The 17,233-nt window shown below is 40.7% G+C and overlaps 2 protein-coding genes across 7 annotated transcripts in view; one reads left to right on the top strand and one right to left on the bottom strand.

Annotated features, from left to right (window-relative positions):
* CNTRL (centriolin) overlaps positions 1-4,583 on the bottom strand; it is an 81,546-nt gene extending 76,963 nt beyond the window's left edge. For 3 of the 6 annotated variants that reach the window (XM_061163271.1, XM_061163269.1, XM_061163270.1), the window contains exon 1: positions 4,034-4,155. The gene's annotated coding sequence lies outside the window, so the exon portion shown is untranslated. Of the gene's footprint in view, positions 1-4,033; positions 4,156-4,462 lie in introns of those variants that run through there. The other 3 variants (XM_061163268.1, XM_061163266.1, XM_061163267.1) reach the window with 2 other exon arrangements.
* LOC133071009 (complement C5-like) overlaps positions 1-17,233 on the top strand; it is a 46,340-nt gene that overhangs the window by 1,348 nt on the left and 27,759 nt on the right. Inside the window, 2 exon segments of the mRNA XM_061163227.1 lie at positions 4,075-5,079; positions 17,131-17,174. Of these exon segments, the coding sequence (XP_061019210.1) occupies positions 4,075-5,079; positions 17,131-17,174 (1,049 nt within the window).

Raw genomic sequence — 17,233 nt, forward strand, 5'->3', positions numbered from 1 at the left:
ATATCCAAGAAATCACTGCCAAATCCAGTGGTATTAGGTAAAAGTCCAAATTCAGACAGAGTGCTAGCTGGAGTAATGATGAGAATCAGTTTCTCTCTCAAATTAACTTGTAAGTCAAATCACACAATTAATCTAGTAGAATTTAAGTTCCATGAAAGTAGCGATATTATTCACTGATGTACTCCAGGCCAAGAACAGAGCCTACAAGATGGTAGATAATTACTATTTATTGAATGAATTGTTCATAAAGAACCTAGAAACAATAAAATGCTATTCAATAATTCAACAAAAGGCTATCTTCATGAGCAGTATCAGTCCTCAATACCAAGAGTCCTAACATACAAGTTAGGTTTATGCAAAAAAGATTTTCATGATATACAACTGCTCTTATAAGTACACTGCAAAAATTATAAATCTGGCAAACTTTTAGACCAAAAAATGTTATAAGATGCATAGGTCTTGAACAAGCTGCATTAACAATGATTCTACTTTGCTCAATATCCATAATCTCCCGTACCCTCACTACTGAAGATGTGAAGTGTGTGTATGTGTATGTGTTAGTCACTCAGTCATGTCCAACTCTTTGCAAACCCATGGACTGCAGCCCACCAGACTCCTCTGGGTTTCTCCAGGCAAGAATACTGCAGTGGGTAGCCATTCCCTTGTCCAGAGGATCTTCCCAACCCAGGGGCTGAACCTGGGTCTCCTGCATTGCAGGCAGATTCTTTACCAACTGAGCCACCAGGAAAGCCCTAAAGTGTGAAGACAAAACAGAGACTATTTTTTAGAAAAGTAATCTGCAACCCAAAGTTTTTGGATAGCTCAAATCCTAATGCCAGGGACTTTGCCAGCTGTCCAGTGGTTAAGTTTCCATGCTTCCAATTCAGGGGCTGTGGGTTCGATCCCTGGTCAGGGAACTAAGGTCCCACAGGCTGTGTGAGGCATGGCCAAAAAAAATAATAAAATAAAAACAGGAAGGAAGGAAAAGAAATAAAAATAAATGGTAGCTTTTTAAAACATTTTAATTTTTTGAAGGAAAAACAGAAAATTTAATACAATGAAAGCATCACTGAACTCACGATCTAGCGTCTTAAGGTGACTAGTTTGAAGGTAAAAAAACCTGCTAAATTTTTTTAAAAAGTGATTATTCTTTCACAGGTATATAGTACAACAAGGCCAACTGCCTTGTTCCAACAATGTAGATCACCTTAAACTGCAATTCTAAGTCTTTACTTTCTCTTTCATTTTTTCATGTCAAATCATCCACAAAGGTCAGAAAAGCTTCCTTCAATTCACAAAACTGCTACTGATGTCTTAACCACAAAGCTTTAGGACCTAATTTCACAAGTGTGGCAAACAATTTCTATCTTAACATTCTGCCAAGGCAAAAGTGTCTCAGTAATACGCCTCATTCTGTGTTAGATTGCACTGGTGCTCTCTTTCTAAATAATATACTCAAGCTTGAAAAGAGCTAAGACGCATGTGCTTTAATAACACAATTTTATTCATTCCTGAATTAAATACAGTTTTCATAAGGGCAAGGGACTAAGAAATAAAAGAGGAGCAGTACAGGGCCCAGTTCCCACTTCCGTATGTCTTTCTCTGTCTCATAGCATGATAGAAAATTATAAAATTAGAATGAGAGTATGCTACATGCTACAGAGATATGCTTCATACACATTATTAGTTTCTTGGTTTAAAAATGCACATACATCCTACATTTTTATGCAACACAATTATTTTGTACCCTGCACCTTAGTCTTATCTCTAACTTCTTAAAATATTGAACCACCCTGAATTCATCTCACAACATCCTAATGACCAAGACTCTTTGGGCCTCACTAGAATATCATGAGATCTCTCTTGATTAGAAAAACTCTGCCTTACTCAATAAAAGAGTTGAAGAAATATATTAGAATGGATTCCAGAAGTCAAAATCAATTCCTTCCTTTAATGAATTGTAACCTGAAAGATTAAATGATGGTTCTGAAGTCACAGTGCATTCCCAGACCCCCTCCCTGGGTCACCATAGCTCCTGTAAAGCCTAGACATTATGATCTCACAGAATAGCTAACTCAGTAAAATGGGCTTAGGGATTTACTGTGCTTGAGAAAGGATACCTGGCAGTAGTAAAATCTTGAACTATGGTTTTGAGAGAGAGAGAGTGATGTTGCTTGACCAAGGATGTAGTTTGCAATTATATAAACAATAGAAAGACCGAGCAATAAAAAAGAGAAGACAGAGATGAGAGGCAGGGCTAGTGTGTGTGAAGGGGCAGGATAAACTGAAATCAAAACAAGCAAAACAAGTCCACAGCTGGAGACACATTTTGAAAACCCAGACGGTAAGTCTGCAGAATAAAAGAAAGCCACTGGAATGATGTGATAATCAAAATCATATGATCAAGCATCCCATCCTTCTCAGACTCAGAAACTTGCCTTGATCTAACAATCCCCTCCACCACAGCTTAGTAGAGTCTACACCTTCACCTCTATCCAGCCTTTCCTAAGATTCCATCATCTCTGATCTTTTCCAAATGAGGCAGACCTCAGTAATTCCCAAACCTTCTATCTCTCGTCCCAGCTACTCCAATAAGCAAATATCCATCCCCATTTCTTGACCTCCATATCCCTCTCCATGGCACCTCTTAGCCCTTTAATCACATCTCAGTACTTTCCCTATAATTCAACTTCATCCCATACCCTCTGATCCATTTAAACACTCTTTATTCTCCCACTAGTCCTTTCAAATATCCTGACCCCTATTCCTCACCAACGGCAATTCTCCCATCCCATGCTCGTCAACCTTTGCTTCCCACCCTTTCATCCCATTCTGATTGCCAAGTCTTCCCACAAATTCTCTTCCCTAACACTGTACCAGTCTTCTCCATTTCTCTATAGTTCTTTCCAGTGTCCTGCCTCCACATTTCTGTATTCATCCTGATTTCCCAAACTGCTCATCACAGCAAATATTCTGACATCTTAATTCAGTCTAATACTCTGGCTTCTAATTATCCCCTCTTCACACAAAATACTCAAGTCTCCATCCAATCCACTTCATCTCAACCCAACTGGCTACTTGCCTCTCCCTTCTAACACCCTGGCATCTGTGTTCCTCTGTGTCCCATTAACATCCTGAGCTTTCCGCTCACATCTCTCTCCATGCTACTCAGGTATGGGGGGAAAAAAGCTTCCCAAACCTTCCCATTAGTTAGGGTTTTTTTTTTTTTTTTTTCCAGTCATTCGATTTTATTCTGCAACTTTAAGGCACCAAGAACTGTGCTAGGCTCTAAGAATACAGGGCCGAGAAGGCAGGGCTTCCACACTCAAAACACACAACAGGATCAGGTCTCTGACCCAAATAGCATCCTTCACAACACCTTAAAATTAGAATTAAATGATTATTTGTGAAACAACTTGATTATTGCTTGTTCCTCCTTCTAGAGTTTGGCTACAAGACAGTAGAGGCTGTATTGTTTGGTGCACAGTAAATATTTGTTGAGTGAGTGAAGAAAGGACTGTGCTAAGTACTCTAAAGACATTACCAAACAAATTCTCACAGATAATGTATATTATAATTATTAACCTCATTTATAAGTGACAACGTATCATTAAGAATTAAGAGCTTGAGCTCTACAACTAAGTCTGAGCTCAAATGTTAATTTTCCACTTTCTGTGTGACATAGGCAAATTACTTAACCTCTCTGACCCACAGTTTCACCACTTTTAAGATGAGAATGATGACCTCGTTCAAGTTATTTTAAATCAGTTAATGGGAAAGACTAAAGGACGTAAAACTGAATCTGGCACACAAGGTACACTCAAAAGTACTTAGCGAGTATCTTTACAAAGAGAAAACATATGCTCAGGAGGGTTAAGAACCAAGCCCAAATCTCACAGACGTTCAGTAGCACAGGTGGCAGAATCAAGACGTGAAGTCAAGCTTTGACTTGAAAATACACCTGTCCCTGAAGCATTATACGACAAAGTATTTGCTCTTCCCTTTCTTTAAGCTTTTCCTCCCCGTATCCTACCTCTCCTTCTTCTCCACGTACTGGACTCCGCCTGATTTCAGGACGCCCGTCAGGGTACCCGAACCATCCTGTACCCAGTCACTCCCCGCAGACACCTGGCACACCTCCTCCCCCTCCGCTCGGCAGCGGGACCCTACCTTTCATGCGCCGAACCCCCGCGTCCACACCTCCCCACACTCTGGTCTTTCATTCCAAAGCCCCCACCCCGTGACCTCCTCACTTCTTATCCAAACCTCCCTCCATCCTCCTCCTCCCGCCCCACGCCGGTTCCGGGCCCTCCCCTCCTTCCCATCCAATCCCAATTCCCAGGCACACGCCCCCGCCCCGAATCCATCCCTCGCTGGGTCCAGGCCTTCCCGCCTTCGCCGCTGGTCCCCACCCGCTCTGCCTGGAGGCCGGAGAACGGCCTAGACCAGGCCTGGCACTCACCACGAAGGAGCGGGGCCGAGCAAGCCCGCCGGCCGAGGCCGGGCGGAGAGGGGCCGGCAGTTCCCTTCAGGCGCCCAGCGGCGCGGCAGCCATTTTGTTGTGTTGTGCCGGTTGCCGTGGGGCCGTGCGCGCCGCGTGGGCGGAGCCTGCCGCGGTCACGCCCCTCCCCGGAGCTTGGGGGCGGGACCAGGCTTCCCGCCGCTCAGTTTGCCAGGCCCGCGGGCGCGCAAAGGCGCGTGGGAGCCCGCGCGAGGCGAGATTTCCTGCTGCAGGCGGCGAGAGGCCCCGCTCTTTTCTCTGAGGCGAAGCGGCCGACTTCTCTTGCTCAGGCCTTGACACGCTCCGCGGGGGCTGGGCCTGAGGACGACCTGAGAGACCGATGTAACTGTGTCACCAAGCCCCCGCATTTCCATTGCTGGCCGTCTGGCTTTGAACTGGTGTGCCTCGCCGCACTCTCCTCCTTCGCACGGCCCGTTTCTGAGGCGAATTCTCTTCGTCAGGGGCCAGACAGGCCAGACGTAGATGAACCTCTGAGGGAACGCAGTGTAGGCTTCAGATGCCCCCGAGGTGACGGGAATGAGAGCAGCCTGGGAGTCCTGGCTGAGAATAGTCCTCAGGTTGTGACAGGGAAGCCAAAGCAAAAATCAGTGGAAGAAACATCGGCTGTGGCTTTCCTGAAAGGGCTGCATTTCACCACATACTTTTAACACATAGTTTAAGAGAATTTAGCACTTACTGTGCTGAATGCTAGGGAAATACGGTGAATTCTTTTTAAAAACGTGGTCTCTAAGGACACTGTTCCTCTATTCCAGCTTCCCATTTCCCAGCTGGTACCCTGGACAAGTATCACCATCTCCAAAAACCGCCAAAGCAGGGGCTACCTCTCCTTTACCACAATTCTCCCATCTTAACGGCTCGTTTGGAAGACCCCCTCCTAGCACAGTTCCTTTCCTTGTGACCTCGAATCCCTTGTTCTTACCAGTTTTCCATAGTCAGTTCCTTCCTTTCTTCAGAGTTCGTGGCCTGTCAGTGTAACACTGTTAAGAATTCCCTCTTTCTGTACCTCAGTTTTCTCCTCTATGAAACAGGATAATCCTACCCGCTTCCTGATAGTTATAAAAAAAGTTAGTGCATGTGAAAGAGTTCTAAGTTCTTTCTTATGTCCTGTAATAAGTTCTCAGTATGTTTTACTTACTTTAGTATTAGGCAAAGGTTTCCCGGAGGAAATGACGCCTTATCCTTAAGTCTTGGAAGAACCGAAGAACTTAGTCAAGGATTATGGGAGTGGGGAAAAATTTGCTTGGCAAAGGGAGCAACTTGTGCAAACCCCAGGAGGAATGGGGAGAAGGAGCTTGGCAATGAGCTGATGTTAAATAAATCAGGATGGCAGCCAAAAATCTGGAGTGCAGAAGCTAAAGCAAGAAGAGGGGCCGCCTTATGAACCATCTTAAGCACTTGTGATTTTTCTGAAAGGCAGAGATGGATTCAGGAATCAGATGTTCAGGTAGTTGTCAATAGGGGGCGCCATTCACATTCACATTTAAGTGAATGATGCTTCTCTTTCCCCCGCTAGTATTTAAGCAACACAGGAGACCCTTTGAGCGCTAGAGAAGTCAAAGTTCATGAAAAACCCAACATTTTAAATTGAAAGGAAGATCTATCCTTTTTTTCAAAAAAATTGTAAGCTCAGATGATATTAGTTTGGAATGTGTACCTTGCTGACTTTCAGTTTTATTATTTTTCGTTGTTTTGTTCTGACACTTGGTGTTTTTTTTTTTCTTCTCCTTTCCGACAGAGAATTATATTTATTGTGTCACCTCACTGCTATACCCCTTAAAGTCTGTAATAATATTCAGGTAGGATCCATTATCAAATCATGGTATGCTGGTGTAGTTCATTATCAATCTAATAAGCAGCTGTCGAAAATATACACAAAGTCCAGAGAGTGGTCAGTCAGTCAGTTCAGTTGCTCAGTCGTGTCCAACTCTTTGTGACCCTGTGGACTGCAGCACACCATGCGTCCCTGTCCATCACCAACTCCTGGAGTTTACTCAAACTCATGTCCATTAAGTCAGTGATGCCATCCAACCATCTCATTCTCTGGCATCCCCTTCTCCTCCTGCCTTCAATCTTTCCCAGCATCAGGGTCTTTTCACATCAGGTGGCCAAAATATTGGAGTTTCGGCTTCAACATCAGTCCTTCCAATGAACACTCAGGACTGATATCCTTTAGGATGAACTAGTTGGATCTACTTGCAGTCCAAGGGACTCTCAAGAGTCTTCTCCAACACTGCAGTTCAAGAGCATCAATTTCATATAGTACCCAGAAGAAATTCTTTAACCTTGAAGTTTCATAGTAATATCATTTAATATTAAAGTATTTCCTCATTTATTAGAATAGCTTCTTGGGAAATAACAAGACTGCACAAAGCTAAAACCGTGAGTAATTCATGAACTGAAAGGCTAAGGTCACATGAATCCCCAGACATAAGAACCAGTGTCCCAAACCAAAGGATTGAGTGTCCATATAAAACTTTCCCAGATTGTTTTCAATAGGTTTATGGAAAGAGAGAAATAGAGGGAATCTCAGGTTCACTTGTATCACCTAGCTAAACTTCAGTTTACAGTTTAGAAATGGTAAGGCCCTAATGGTTAGTCATTGGCTGAAGCAGGGCAAAGGCTAACAGAGTTTTGCCAAGAGAACACACCTGTCATAGCAAACACCCTCTTTCAACAACACAGGAGAATACTCTACACAGGACACCACCAGGTGGTCAATACCGAAATCAGATTGATTATATTCTTTGCAGCCAAAGAGGGAGAAGCTCGACACAGTCAGCAAAACCAAGACTGGGAGCTGACTGTGGCTCAGATCATGACTCCTTATTGCCAAATTCAGACTTAAATTGAAGGAAGTAGGGAAAACCACTAGACAATTCAGGTATGACCTAAATCAAATCCTGAACTGACAAATAGATTCAAGGGATTAGATCTGATAAACAGAGTACCTGAAGAACTATGGGTGGAGGTTCAAGACGTTGTACAGGAGGCAGTGATCAAGACCATCCCCCCAAAAAAGAAATGCAAAAAGGCAAAACGGTTGTCTGAGAAGGCCTTACAAATAGATGAAAAAGGAAGCAAAAGGCAAAGGAGAAAAGGAAAGATACACCCATCTGAATGCAGAGTTCCAAAGAATTGCAAGGAGAGCTAAGAAAGCCTTCCTTGGTGATCAATGCAAGGAAATAGAGGAAAACAATACAATGGGAAAGACTAAAAATCTCTTCAAGAAAATCAGAGATACCACGGGAACATTTCATGCAAAGATGGGCACAATAAAGGACAGAAATGGTATGGACTAAGAGAAGCAGAAGGTATTAACAAGAGGTGGCAAGAATACACAGAAGAACTATACAAAAAAGATCTTCATGACCCAGATAACCACGGTGGTATGATCACTCACCTAGAGCCAGACATCCTGGAATGTGAAGTTAAGTGGGCCTTAGGAAGCGTCACTACGAACAAAGCTAGTGGAGGTGATGGAATTACAGTTGAACTATTTCAAATCCTAAAAGATGATGCTGTGAAAGTGTTGTACTCAATATGCCAGCAAATTTGGAAAACTCAGCAGTGGCCACAGGACTGGAAAAGGTCAGTTTTCATTCCAATCCCAAAGAAAGGCAATGGCAAAGAATGTTCAAACTATTACACAATTGCACTCATCTCACATGCTGGCAAAGTAATGCTCAAAATTCTCCAAACCAGGCTTCAGCAGTATGTGAACCAAGAACTTCTAGATGTTCAAGCTGGATCTAGAAAAGTCAGAGGAACCAGAGAACAAATTGCCAACATCTGTTGGATCATCAAAAAAGCAAGAGAGTTCCAGAAAAACATCTACCTCTCCTTCATAGACTAGGCTAAAGCCCTTGACTGTGGATCACAACAAACTGTGGGAAATTCTTCAAGAGATGGGAATACCAGACCACCTTTCCTGCCTCCTGAGAAATCTGAATGCAGGTCAAGAAGCAACAGTTAGAACCAGACATGGACTGGTTCCAAATTGGGAAAGGAGTACATCAAGGCTTTGTATTGAAACCCTGCTTGTTTAACTTATATGCAGAGTGCATCATGCAAAATGCCAGGCTGGATGAAGCACAAACTGGAATCAAGATTGCCAGGAGAAATAACAATAACCTCAGATATGCAGGTGACACCACCCTTATGGCAGAAAGCGAAGAAGAACTAAAGAGTCTCTTGATGAAAGTGAAAGAGGAGAGTGAACAACCTGGCTTAAAACTTATCATACAAAAAACTAAGATTATGGCATCTGGTTCCATCATGGGAAATATATGGGGAAACAATGAAAATGGTGAGAGACTTTATTTTCTTGGGCTCCAAAATCACTGCAGATGAAATTAAAAGACACTTACTCCTTGGAAGAAAAGCTATGACCAACCTAGACAGCATATTAAAAAGCAGAGACATTACTTTGCTGACAAAGGTCTGTCTAGTCAAAGCTACTGTTTTATGTATGGATGTGAGAGTTGGACCATAAAGAAAGCTGAGTGCAGAAGAATTGATGCTTTTGAACTGTGGTGTTGGAGAAGGCTCTTAAGAGTCCCTTGGACTGCAAGGAGATCAAACCAGTCAATCCTAAAGGAAATCAGTCCTGGGTATTCATCGGAAGGAGTGAGGCTGAAGCTGAACCTGCAATACTTTGGCCTCTGATTCAAAGAACTGACTCATTGGAAAAGACCCTGATGCTGGGAAAGATTGAAGGCAGGAGGAGAAGGGGACGACAGAGGATGAGATGGTTGGATAGCATCACCGACTCGATGGACATGAATTTGAGCAAGCTCTGGGAGTTTGTGACGGACAGGGAAGCTTGGTGTTATGCAGTCCATGGGGTCACAAAGAGTCAGACATGACTGAGCGACTGAACTGAACTGAACTGAACTGAGGGTTTCTGAAAAGAAAGTGGCCTCAGCTTAAAAGCTAAGGTAGGGCTTGAAGGCATTAATAGTTGGAGACTGTCAGCGAATATACCCCTTGCAACTGATGACAAGTTTATTACTCATGGGAAGTCTGAACAGCCCATCACCATGACTGCTACGCTGTTTTGACCACCGAAGACACTGCTCTGTTTCCAGAATGCACAAGGTATGTGCTGAGGGTGTAAATAAGTACCTGATGGCTGGGGTGCTTTTGTTTTACTGAGGGAGGAGTCTCCTGAACCAGGAGGTCCTGGCCCTTGTTATTTTTTCTTTTTTCCTTTTACAGTTTTAGGATATATGATTGACTGTCTTGTCATTGTTAATGCTGATCACCACTGTAACCAATTAAAAACCATACTACTGAGGTCTTGTCTCTTAATGCCCCTTGAAGATTTGAGCATTTTCAGCCAGACTGTTATTAGGGTTTCATGGGACTCAAGCATGAGTCTATTGACGCTGAGTCCAAGGAAAGTCAGAAGGCCAGACAGTGAGCTATTATCAGAATTGTCTTCCCAGCTCTGTGTAACCCAATGCAGGAGCTTGAATTCCTCCTAATTCTCTCTTATAATGATTTCTGAAGACCTCCTTAGTAATTAGGACTTTGATGGCCTTCACTTAGAGTGACACTTAGGTTCTGGCTGGTAGGTTTAAAGGATAAAGTGAGAGAGACCAAACTGAATCTTAGGAGATGATCCCTTAGTATTCCCCTATAATCGTTCCACTTATTGAATATTGGAAATAATGTCTCCTCTTTTATTTGTGATTTTAGCAATTTGAGTCTTCTCTTTTTTTGTGAAGAGCTTAACTAAAACTGTTAATTTTGTTGATCTTTTCAAAGAACGAGCTTTGGTTAGGTTGATTTTCTCTATTGTTTTTTTACTCTTGTTGTAATTCAAGTTGATATGCTGCATTTTCATTTTTATTCGGTTCAAGAAATTTTCTTTTCTTTCTTCTTCTTTTTTTTTTTTTTTTTTGCCAATTGGCATGCAGGATCATAGTTCCCTGACCAGGGATCCAATCCACACCCCCTGCAGTGGAAGCATGGAGTATTAACCACTAGACTCCAGGGGAGTTGCTCTTCTCTTTATTTCACTAATTTCCACTCTGCTACTGCTAAGTCACTTCAGTCATGTCCTACTCTCTGCGATCCCATCCCTGGGATTCTCCAGGCAAGAACACTGGAGTGGGTTGCCATTTCCTTCTCCAATGCATAAAAGTGAAAAGTGAAAGTGAAGTCGCTCAGTCATGTCCGACTCTTCACGACCCCATGGACTGCAGCCTACCAGGCTCCTCCGTCCATGGGATTTTCCAGGCAAGAGTACTGGAGTGGGGTGCCATTGCCTTCTCCGAATTTCCACTCTAATCCTTATCATTTATTACCCTCTGCTTGCTTTGTATTGGTTTACTCTTCTCACTGTCTTAAAGTGGAGATTAGGTTTTTGCTTTGAGATCTTTTTTCCTTTATAATGTAGGTGTTTATAGCAGAAGATTTTCTGCTAAGTGCTGCCTTAGCTGTATCTCGTGTTTTGGTATGTTGTGTGTTTCATTGTCATTCTTCTAAAACTATTTTCTAATTTCCCTTGTAATTTCTTCTTTGACTCATTGGTTTTTTTTTAGGAATGCTTTGTTTAATTTTCACAGATTTGGAAGTTCCTCAAATTCATTTTGTCATTAATGTTTGCTGCTGCTACTGCTAAGTCGCTTCAGTTGTGTCCGACTCTGTGTGATCCCATAGATGGCAGCCCACCAGGCTCCCCCGTCCCTGGGATTCTCCAGGCAAGAACACTGGAGTGGGGTGCCATTTCCTTCTCCAATGCATGAAAGTGAAAAGTGAAAGTCAAATCTCTCAGTCGTGTCCAACTCTTAGCGACACCATGGACTGCAGCCTACCAGGCTCCTCGGTCCATGAGATTTTCCAGGCAAGAATACTGGAGTGGGTTGCCATTTCCTTCTCCACATTATTATTTAATTTTGCTCAATTGTGATCAGAAAAATTTGTTTTTTCAGTCCTTTTATACTAATTGAGGCTTGTTTTCTAGCCTAGCATATGATCTATCCTGGAGAATGTTTCATGTGCACTTGAGAAAAATGTATATTCTGTTCCTTTGGAATAAAACATTTGTCTACCAGGTCTAGTTGATTTATGGTGTTGTTCTAGTCTTTTTCCTTGTTGATCTTTTACATAGCTGTTCTATCCATAACTGAAACTATTATTGTTGAAATTTTCTGTTTGTCCCTTCAACTGTCCAGTTTTGCTTCACATATTTTGGATCTCTGGTGGCAGGTATATATATGTTTATAATTGTTATATCCTCCAGATGGGTTGACTCTTCTGTTCTTATAAAAATCCCTCTTTATCTCTAGTAATTTTTTAAATTTCAAAGTCTGTTTTGTCTAACATAGTATAGCCACTCCAATTTTTCTTATATTAATAGTTGCTGTTTGCATGATATATCTTTTCCCATCCTTTTACTTTTGACCTATTTTTATCTTTAAACCAAAATTGTATGTATATCCTATAGATAGCCTGTAGTTGAATCTTATTTTTTATTTGCCTGACAGTTTCTAGCTTTTAATTGTACAATTTAAGTTATTCTTTTATTATTATAATTGATATACCTTGATTTACAGCTGCCATTTTATTTTTTGGTTTTTGTTTCATTTCTTTTTTCTTTCTCTATTCTTCCTTCAGCTTTTTTTTTTTACTTTAAATGAATATTTTAACTCTTTAAGTATTTTCTAGTTTTAGCATTTTAATTAACTCTTTAAAAAAAAACTTCTTTTTTTTAATGATTATGGCTTACCATATACACCTTAACTTATATAAATCTTCATATTTGTACTAATCTAATGCCAGTTAAACATAGAAATGTTACTCCACAGAAATAGTTTTATTTCCTCTTTCCCCATTTTTTGTGCTATTATTATAGTACATACTACCTGCTTATATGTTACTAACACATCCAGTGATTTGTTATTATTACCTTATGTAATTTAAGTTTATTAAAGAAGCTGACAAAAGAAAGGAGAGCACATAAATATTCGTAGAATATATTGTGTTTACCTTCCACTTAGATTTGATTTTTCTGTAAAAAGTACTCATCACTCTTAAAATGTGTTATTTAATCTTTTACATGGCATATTATTTATCATATATATAGAAGAGATTATAAAATTTAAGTACAGCTTAAAGAATAGTAACATAATGAATACTTGCATATCTGCCACCCACATTAAGAAACAAATGCTCTCTTTGTAACCCCAATGTACCTATCCCCTATATCATTTCCCACCCTTTTTCCCAAAGGAAGATGACTTTTATATTAATAATTCTAACTTTTAATAATTTCCTTGCTTTTCTCTATAGTTTTTCCAAGTATATATTTGTCCTTAATTAATATAATGTTTGGACTTCCCTGGTGGTTCAATGGCAAAGAATCTGCCTGTCAGTGCAGGAGACATGTGTTCAGTCCTTGGGTCAGGAAGATCCCCTGTAGAAGGAAATGGCAGTCCTCTCCAGTATTCTTGCCTGGGAAATCCCATGGACAGAAGAGCCTGGCTGGCAAGCTACAGTCCATGGGGTCGCAAAAGAGTCAGACATGACTTACTGACTTAACAACAACAACACATATAATATTTAGCTTTGAATAACTGAGTAGAAAGCCTACTTAAGGAAAAGTCAAGATTGCCATTATTAGGATCCCTAAAGTAGATAGGTGAATAGTTTCTGGATAAAACAACCTTGTTTTATCTCTTGAGAGTATACAGGAACTGCTTCTTAGGATGTCAGTGTACATGGCCACATAGTGAGTAAGAACAGAAATCATGGCAACTAGGCATCTGATAGGGAGTGGTGTGGGTCAGGAGCAAAAAGCAGGAATTTCAACAGAATGTGATTGGTGGTGGTGGTGGTGGTGGTTTAGTCGCTAAGTCGTGTCCGACTCTTTGCGACCCCTATGGACTGTAGCCCGCCAGGCTCCTCTGTCCATGGGATTTTCCAGGCAAGAATACTGGAGTGGGTTGCCATGCCCTTCTCCAGAGAATGTGATTACAACAAGCCAAATACAAATAGGAACCTAGGTCAGACTCAAGTGGGCATTCTTACCTCAAGTTAGAAAAATGATATAAGAGCAACATAAATCTAGGTCCTTTGAGTCCCCGTTGCTTCAAGTGTTTGGGTTTTCCTGTAAATCTTGCATACTGCTGTCTTCAAGGATTTTCCCTTCATTATCCTACTGAGAAATCCTTTTGCCTCCCTCTTGCATTGGACCTTCTATTACGTGTATCCCATATCTCTCTTCTGTTGGTTTATTCTCTTATTTTGGTAGAGCACATTCTCTACCTCTCTTTGGTAGTGGCACATTTGCATAGGGTTACAGAAGGAAAAATTTTTTTCTAAATCTTGCATTTTAAAAAATGTCTTTGTTCTTACAGTTGATGGATAGTTTGGTTGAATATAGATTTCTACATTAGAAATAATTTTCCTTTAGAACTTTGAAGATATTACTTCATCATCTTCTTCTTCCCATGCTGAAAAGTCCAAATCTTTCTCCATTCTAACTCCTAATCCTTTCAACTCCTACTCCTTTATATGTCACCTCTTTCCTTCTCTCTCTCTCTGGAAACTAGTAGGATCTATTTTTCTGTTCTTAGTGTCTCAAAAGTTTCAAATGATGTGCCTTGGTATCAAAATATATTCATCATTCTGCTTGGCACTTGGAAGGTTTTTCTAATCTAACAACTGTGTCCTTCTGTTCTTAAATTTTTTTCTTATTATTTTATTGATGAAAGTTCCCTCCATTCTTCTCTGTTCCCTCTTTATGGAGCTCCCATTTTTCATGCTAGACCTCCTGACGTGGTCCTCTAATCATCTTATCCTTATTTCTCTTATTTACCATCCCTTTGTCTTTTTGCTTTAATTTTTTCTTGGAAGATTTACTCTACTTTATCTTCCAAAGTTTTCTGTTTGTGCTGTCCTGTTTTTCACATCCAAGAGCTCATTTTGTTTCTGAATGTTCCTTTTAAGAGTATCCTATTCTTGCTTCATGGATGTAATATATCTTTACAAGAATGTTACGTCTTTTTTGTTTGTTTTGTGGAAAGGGTAATAGTCTTCACTTTGCATAAGCTATATTTCCTCCAAGATTTTCCCCTCCTTAATTTTGGGGGGAAATTTTATGTTAACAAATTTATGTTAGAGGCTTTTTTCAATTGACATCTGACAATTTTTCGTTGTTTGCTCTGTTGTGGTAGAGGAGATCTTTAGAAGTTCAGTTGGGATGTATTAAATTTAAGATGCTAATTAGATTGCCAAGTAGAGATTTTAAGTAAGGCAGCAGATAGTCAAGTGGAGGTTTTGAGTAAGGCAGATAGAAGAGAGCTACAGGGAATGAAATTTAGATGTATTCGTGTACAGAGATGGTATTGAAATCCATGCCATTAAATGAGATTGCCTGTCAGTAAATGTAAGTAGAAAAAGATTTTAAAAAAGACCAGAACCCTGGAGCAAGCCACCATTTAGAAGGAGAGTTTCTTACTGGAGATATCAATTTGGAAGTCATTATTAGAGAGCTAGTATTTGAGGTAATATCTTTATGAGGGAAGTCGAGGGAATTACAGTTTGCAATGTTAACTTAAAATAGTCAAACAGCTCAAGTGAAGAGCCTGCTGAATTCTGTGTCTTTGATAGGAGCATAAGCAAGTACTTTCCTCATTCTCCCTTTAAATACTAAACCATACAGCAGCAACCCACTGATTCTCAACCAAGGGTTATTTTGCCCAGGGGACATTGGTAATGTCTGAGACATTTTGTTTTCATGACTGGGAAGGTACTCCTGACACCTAATGGTATCAGGCTTGCTGCTGAATAGCCTGCAATGCACAGGGCAGCCACCACAACACGTCATTCAGCCTCAGGTGCAAGTAGTGCTGTGACTGAGGAAGTCTGAGATAACCTCAGTTGTTATCAATTTTTTGTTCATTGTTATTATCATAGTTTTGTTTATTTGTCACAAGTAGGGAGGAGGGGAATCTCCCTCCTCAGTATTAGGGAATGACAAATGATTGTGGCCTATTTCAGTACTGTGTAAATAGTACTTTTACCTTAGAGAACAATTTTCTTAATTCTTTGTGTAGCACGTACTACCTGTCTATTCTTTTCACGAAATAAAGAATACTAGTATATCTCAACAAGATGGCTACATCCTCAGTGTCAGAGCAGCAAGTTCAAAATGTCCTTAATTTCCGTTCTACACAACTTACTGTGACATTCATGGCTGTATACAATCCAGCCCTCAGCTGCCCTTTCAACATCACCTTCCTTGGACGCACCTCATGATGCATTCATTTGTTCATTCATTTAGCAACAATTTGTTAAGTGGCTAAGTACCTTTTAGGTGCTGTGATAAGTTCTGTGTGTATCCCCACTGTATATGTTAGACTCATTACCTGTCATCATAGAACCATAATCTAGAAGGGAAAACAGACAAGTGAAGAAGCAACTATACAGTCCATCATCCTAACCACCAGCCGTCCTGATGACCTGAAAACTTGTAGTTCAGGATGAATCTGTATAGGTAATTGAATGCAGCCTTGAGGAAAATAAGACAACAGTAGCTTCACAGTTTTCTTTCCCATATCCTGGTCACTGATGGGTCATTTCTAATCCCAGAGTAAAGAGTTCTTGGAAACACCCCAGCACTTGGGAAGACTGTCTTGGGATTTCAGATCTGCTCTAAAGTGGATCAGTACAGGCCTTGTGGGCACAATTCAAACAGTCTCACTATAGGGAAGCCTCAGAACCATTTCCATATCTAAGACTTTCTACACAGAGTCCAGGAAGATAGTCCCCTTTCATGCTTATTAAATTTTGAATGGTTTCCTAGAATCAGAGCCTGAGACTGGGGAACACTCTCTGCAAGTAGTTTATGGCGAGACTTTTCTTAAGAGAAGTTTCTAAGTAGTGAGGGAAGCAAGACAGGGCAGGAGAGAAGATAAGCAAAGATGTGGTTTCAACCAAGATCTTGCTTCAACCTGATCCCATGAGAGGCTCTGTAGCATGAGTGGTACTACAAGGTTGTCCCACCTTGAGTCAAGGGAGTAGTCTGTTGTATCCCCAGAACTGGTCAATTTTAACTGTGGACCAGTCCCAGGAATAGGATATAACTTCCCAGACATTTCTGGGCAAGCTGTCTCCAGTGGCTGAAGTGAGTTAGTAATACCTGGAGAAGTGAGCACTTAGAAAATTTAAGCAACCAATATTCACAGCATCTGTAGCATGCATATACCAGGCCCAGAAAAGGGGATCTGACCAGGGCATCAATTGCATCTACTTTATCAGGAAAGTGTTCAAGACCACAGCAGCCTCCAAATATTTTGTGTCTGTGTCCGTCTTTGAAACGTTTTTCCCAGAAACTCCCATTTGGGTATCTTTTCTGTTTTAGTCATCAAAACAAGTTTCTCTGCTTTGAATTCCAAAATTATCTGTGGACATTAAAAGGTTATCATTTAAATTCTTAAGTTTCCTTCTCAGTGATCCCACTATCTGATATTAATAATTAACCTGAGGACTTATTTAACCACATTCTTCAAACTGAGTTCACACACAAAAAGGGCAGTTTCAAGAAGGGTTGTATCAACAGTTGAATCCTAACCCAGCCATGGACATTTTAAGCATAGTGTATTTTTTTCTACTTGGGAAGAAGTTGGGGACAGGAGCAAATGTAAGTGAAGGATCCCCTTTTCATTTACAATGTGTTTTGATTGTAGTTTTATAGAAAGC

Source organism: Dama dama, chromosome 16 (assembly GCF_033118175.1).
Source record: "Dama dama isolate Ldn47 chromosome 16, ASM3311817v1, whole genome shotgun sequence".
Lineage (NCBI taxonomy): Eukaryota > Metazoa > Chordata > Mammalia > Artiodactyla > Cervidae > Dama > Dama dama.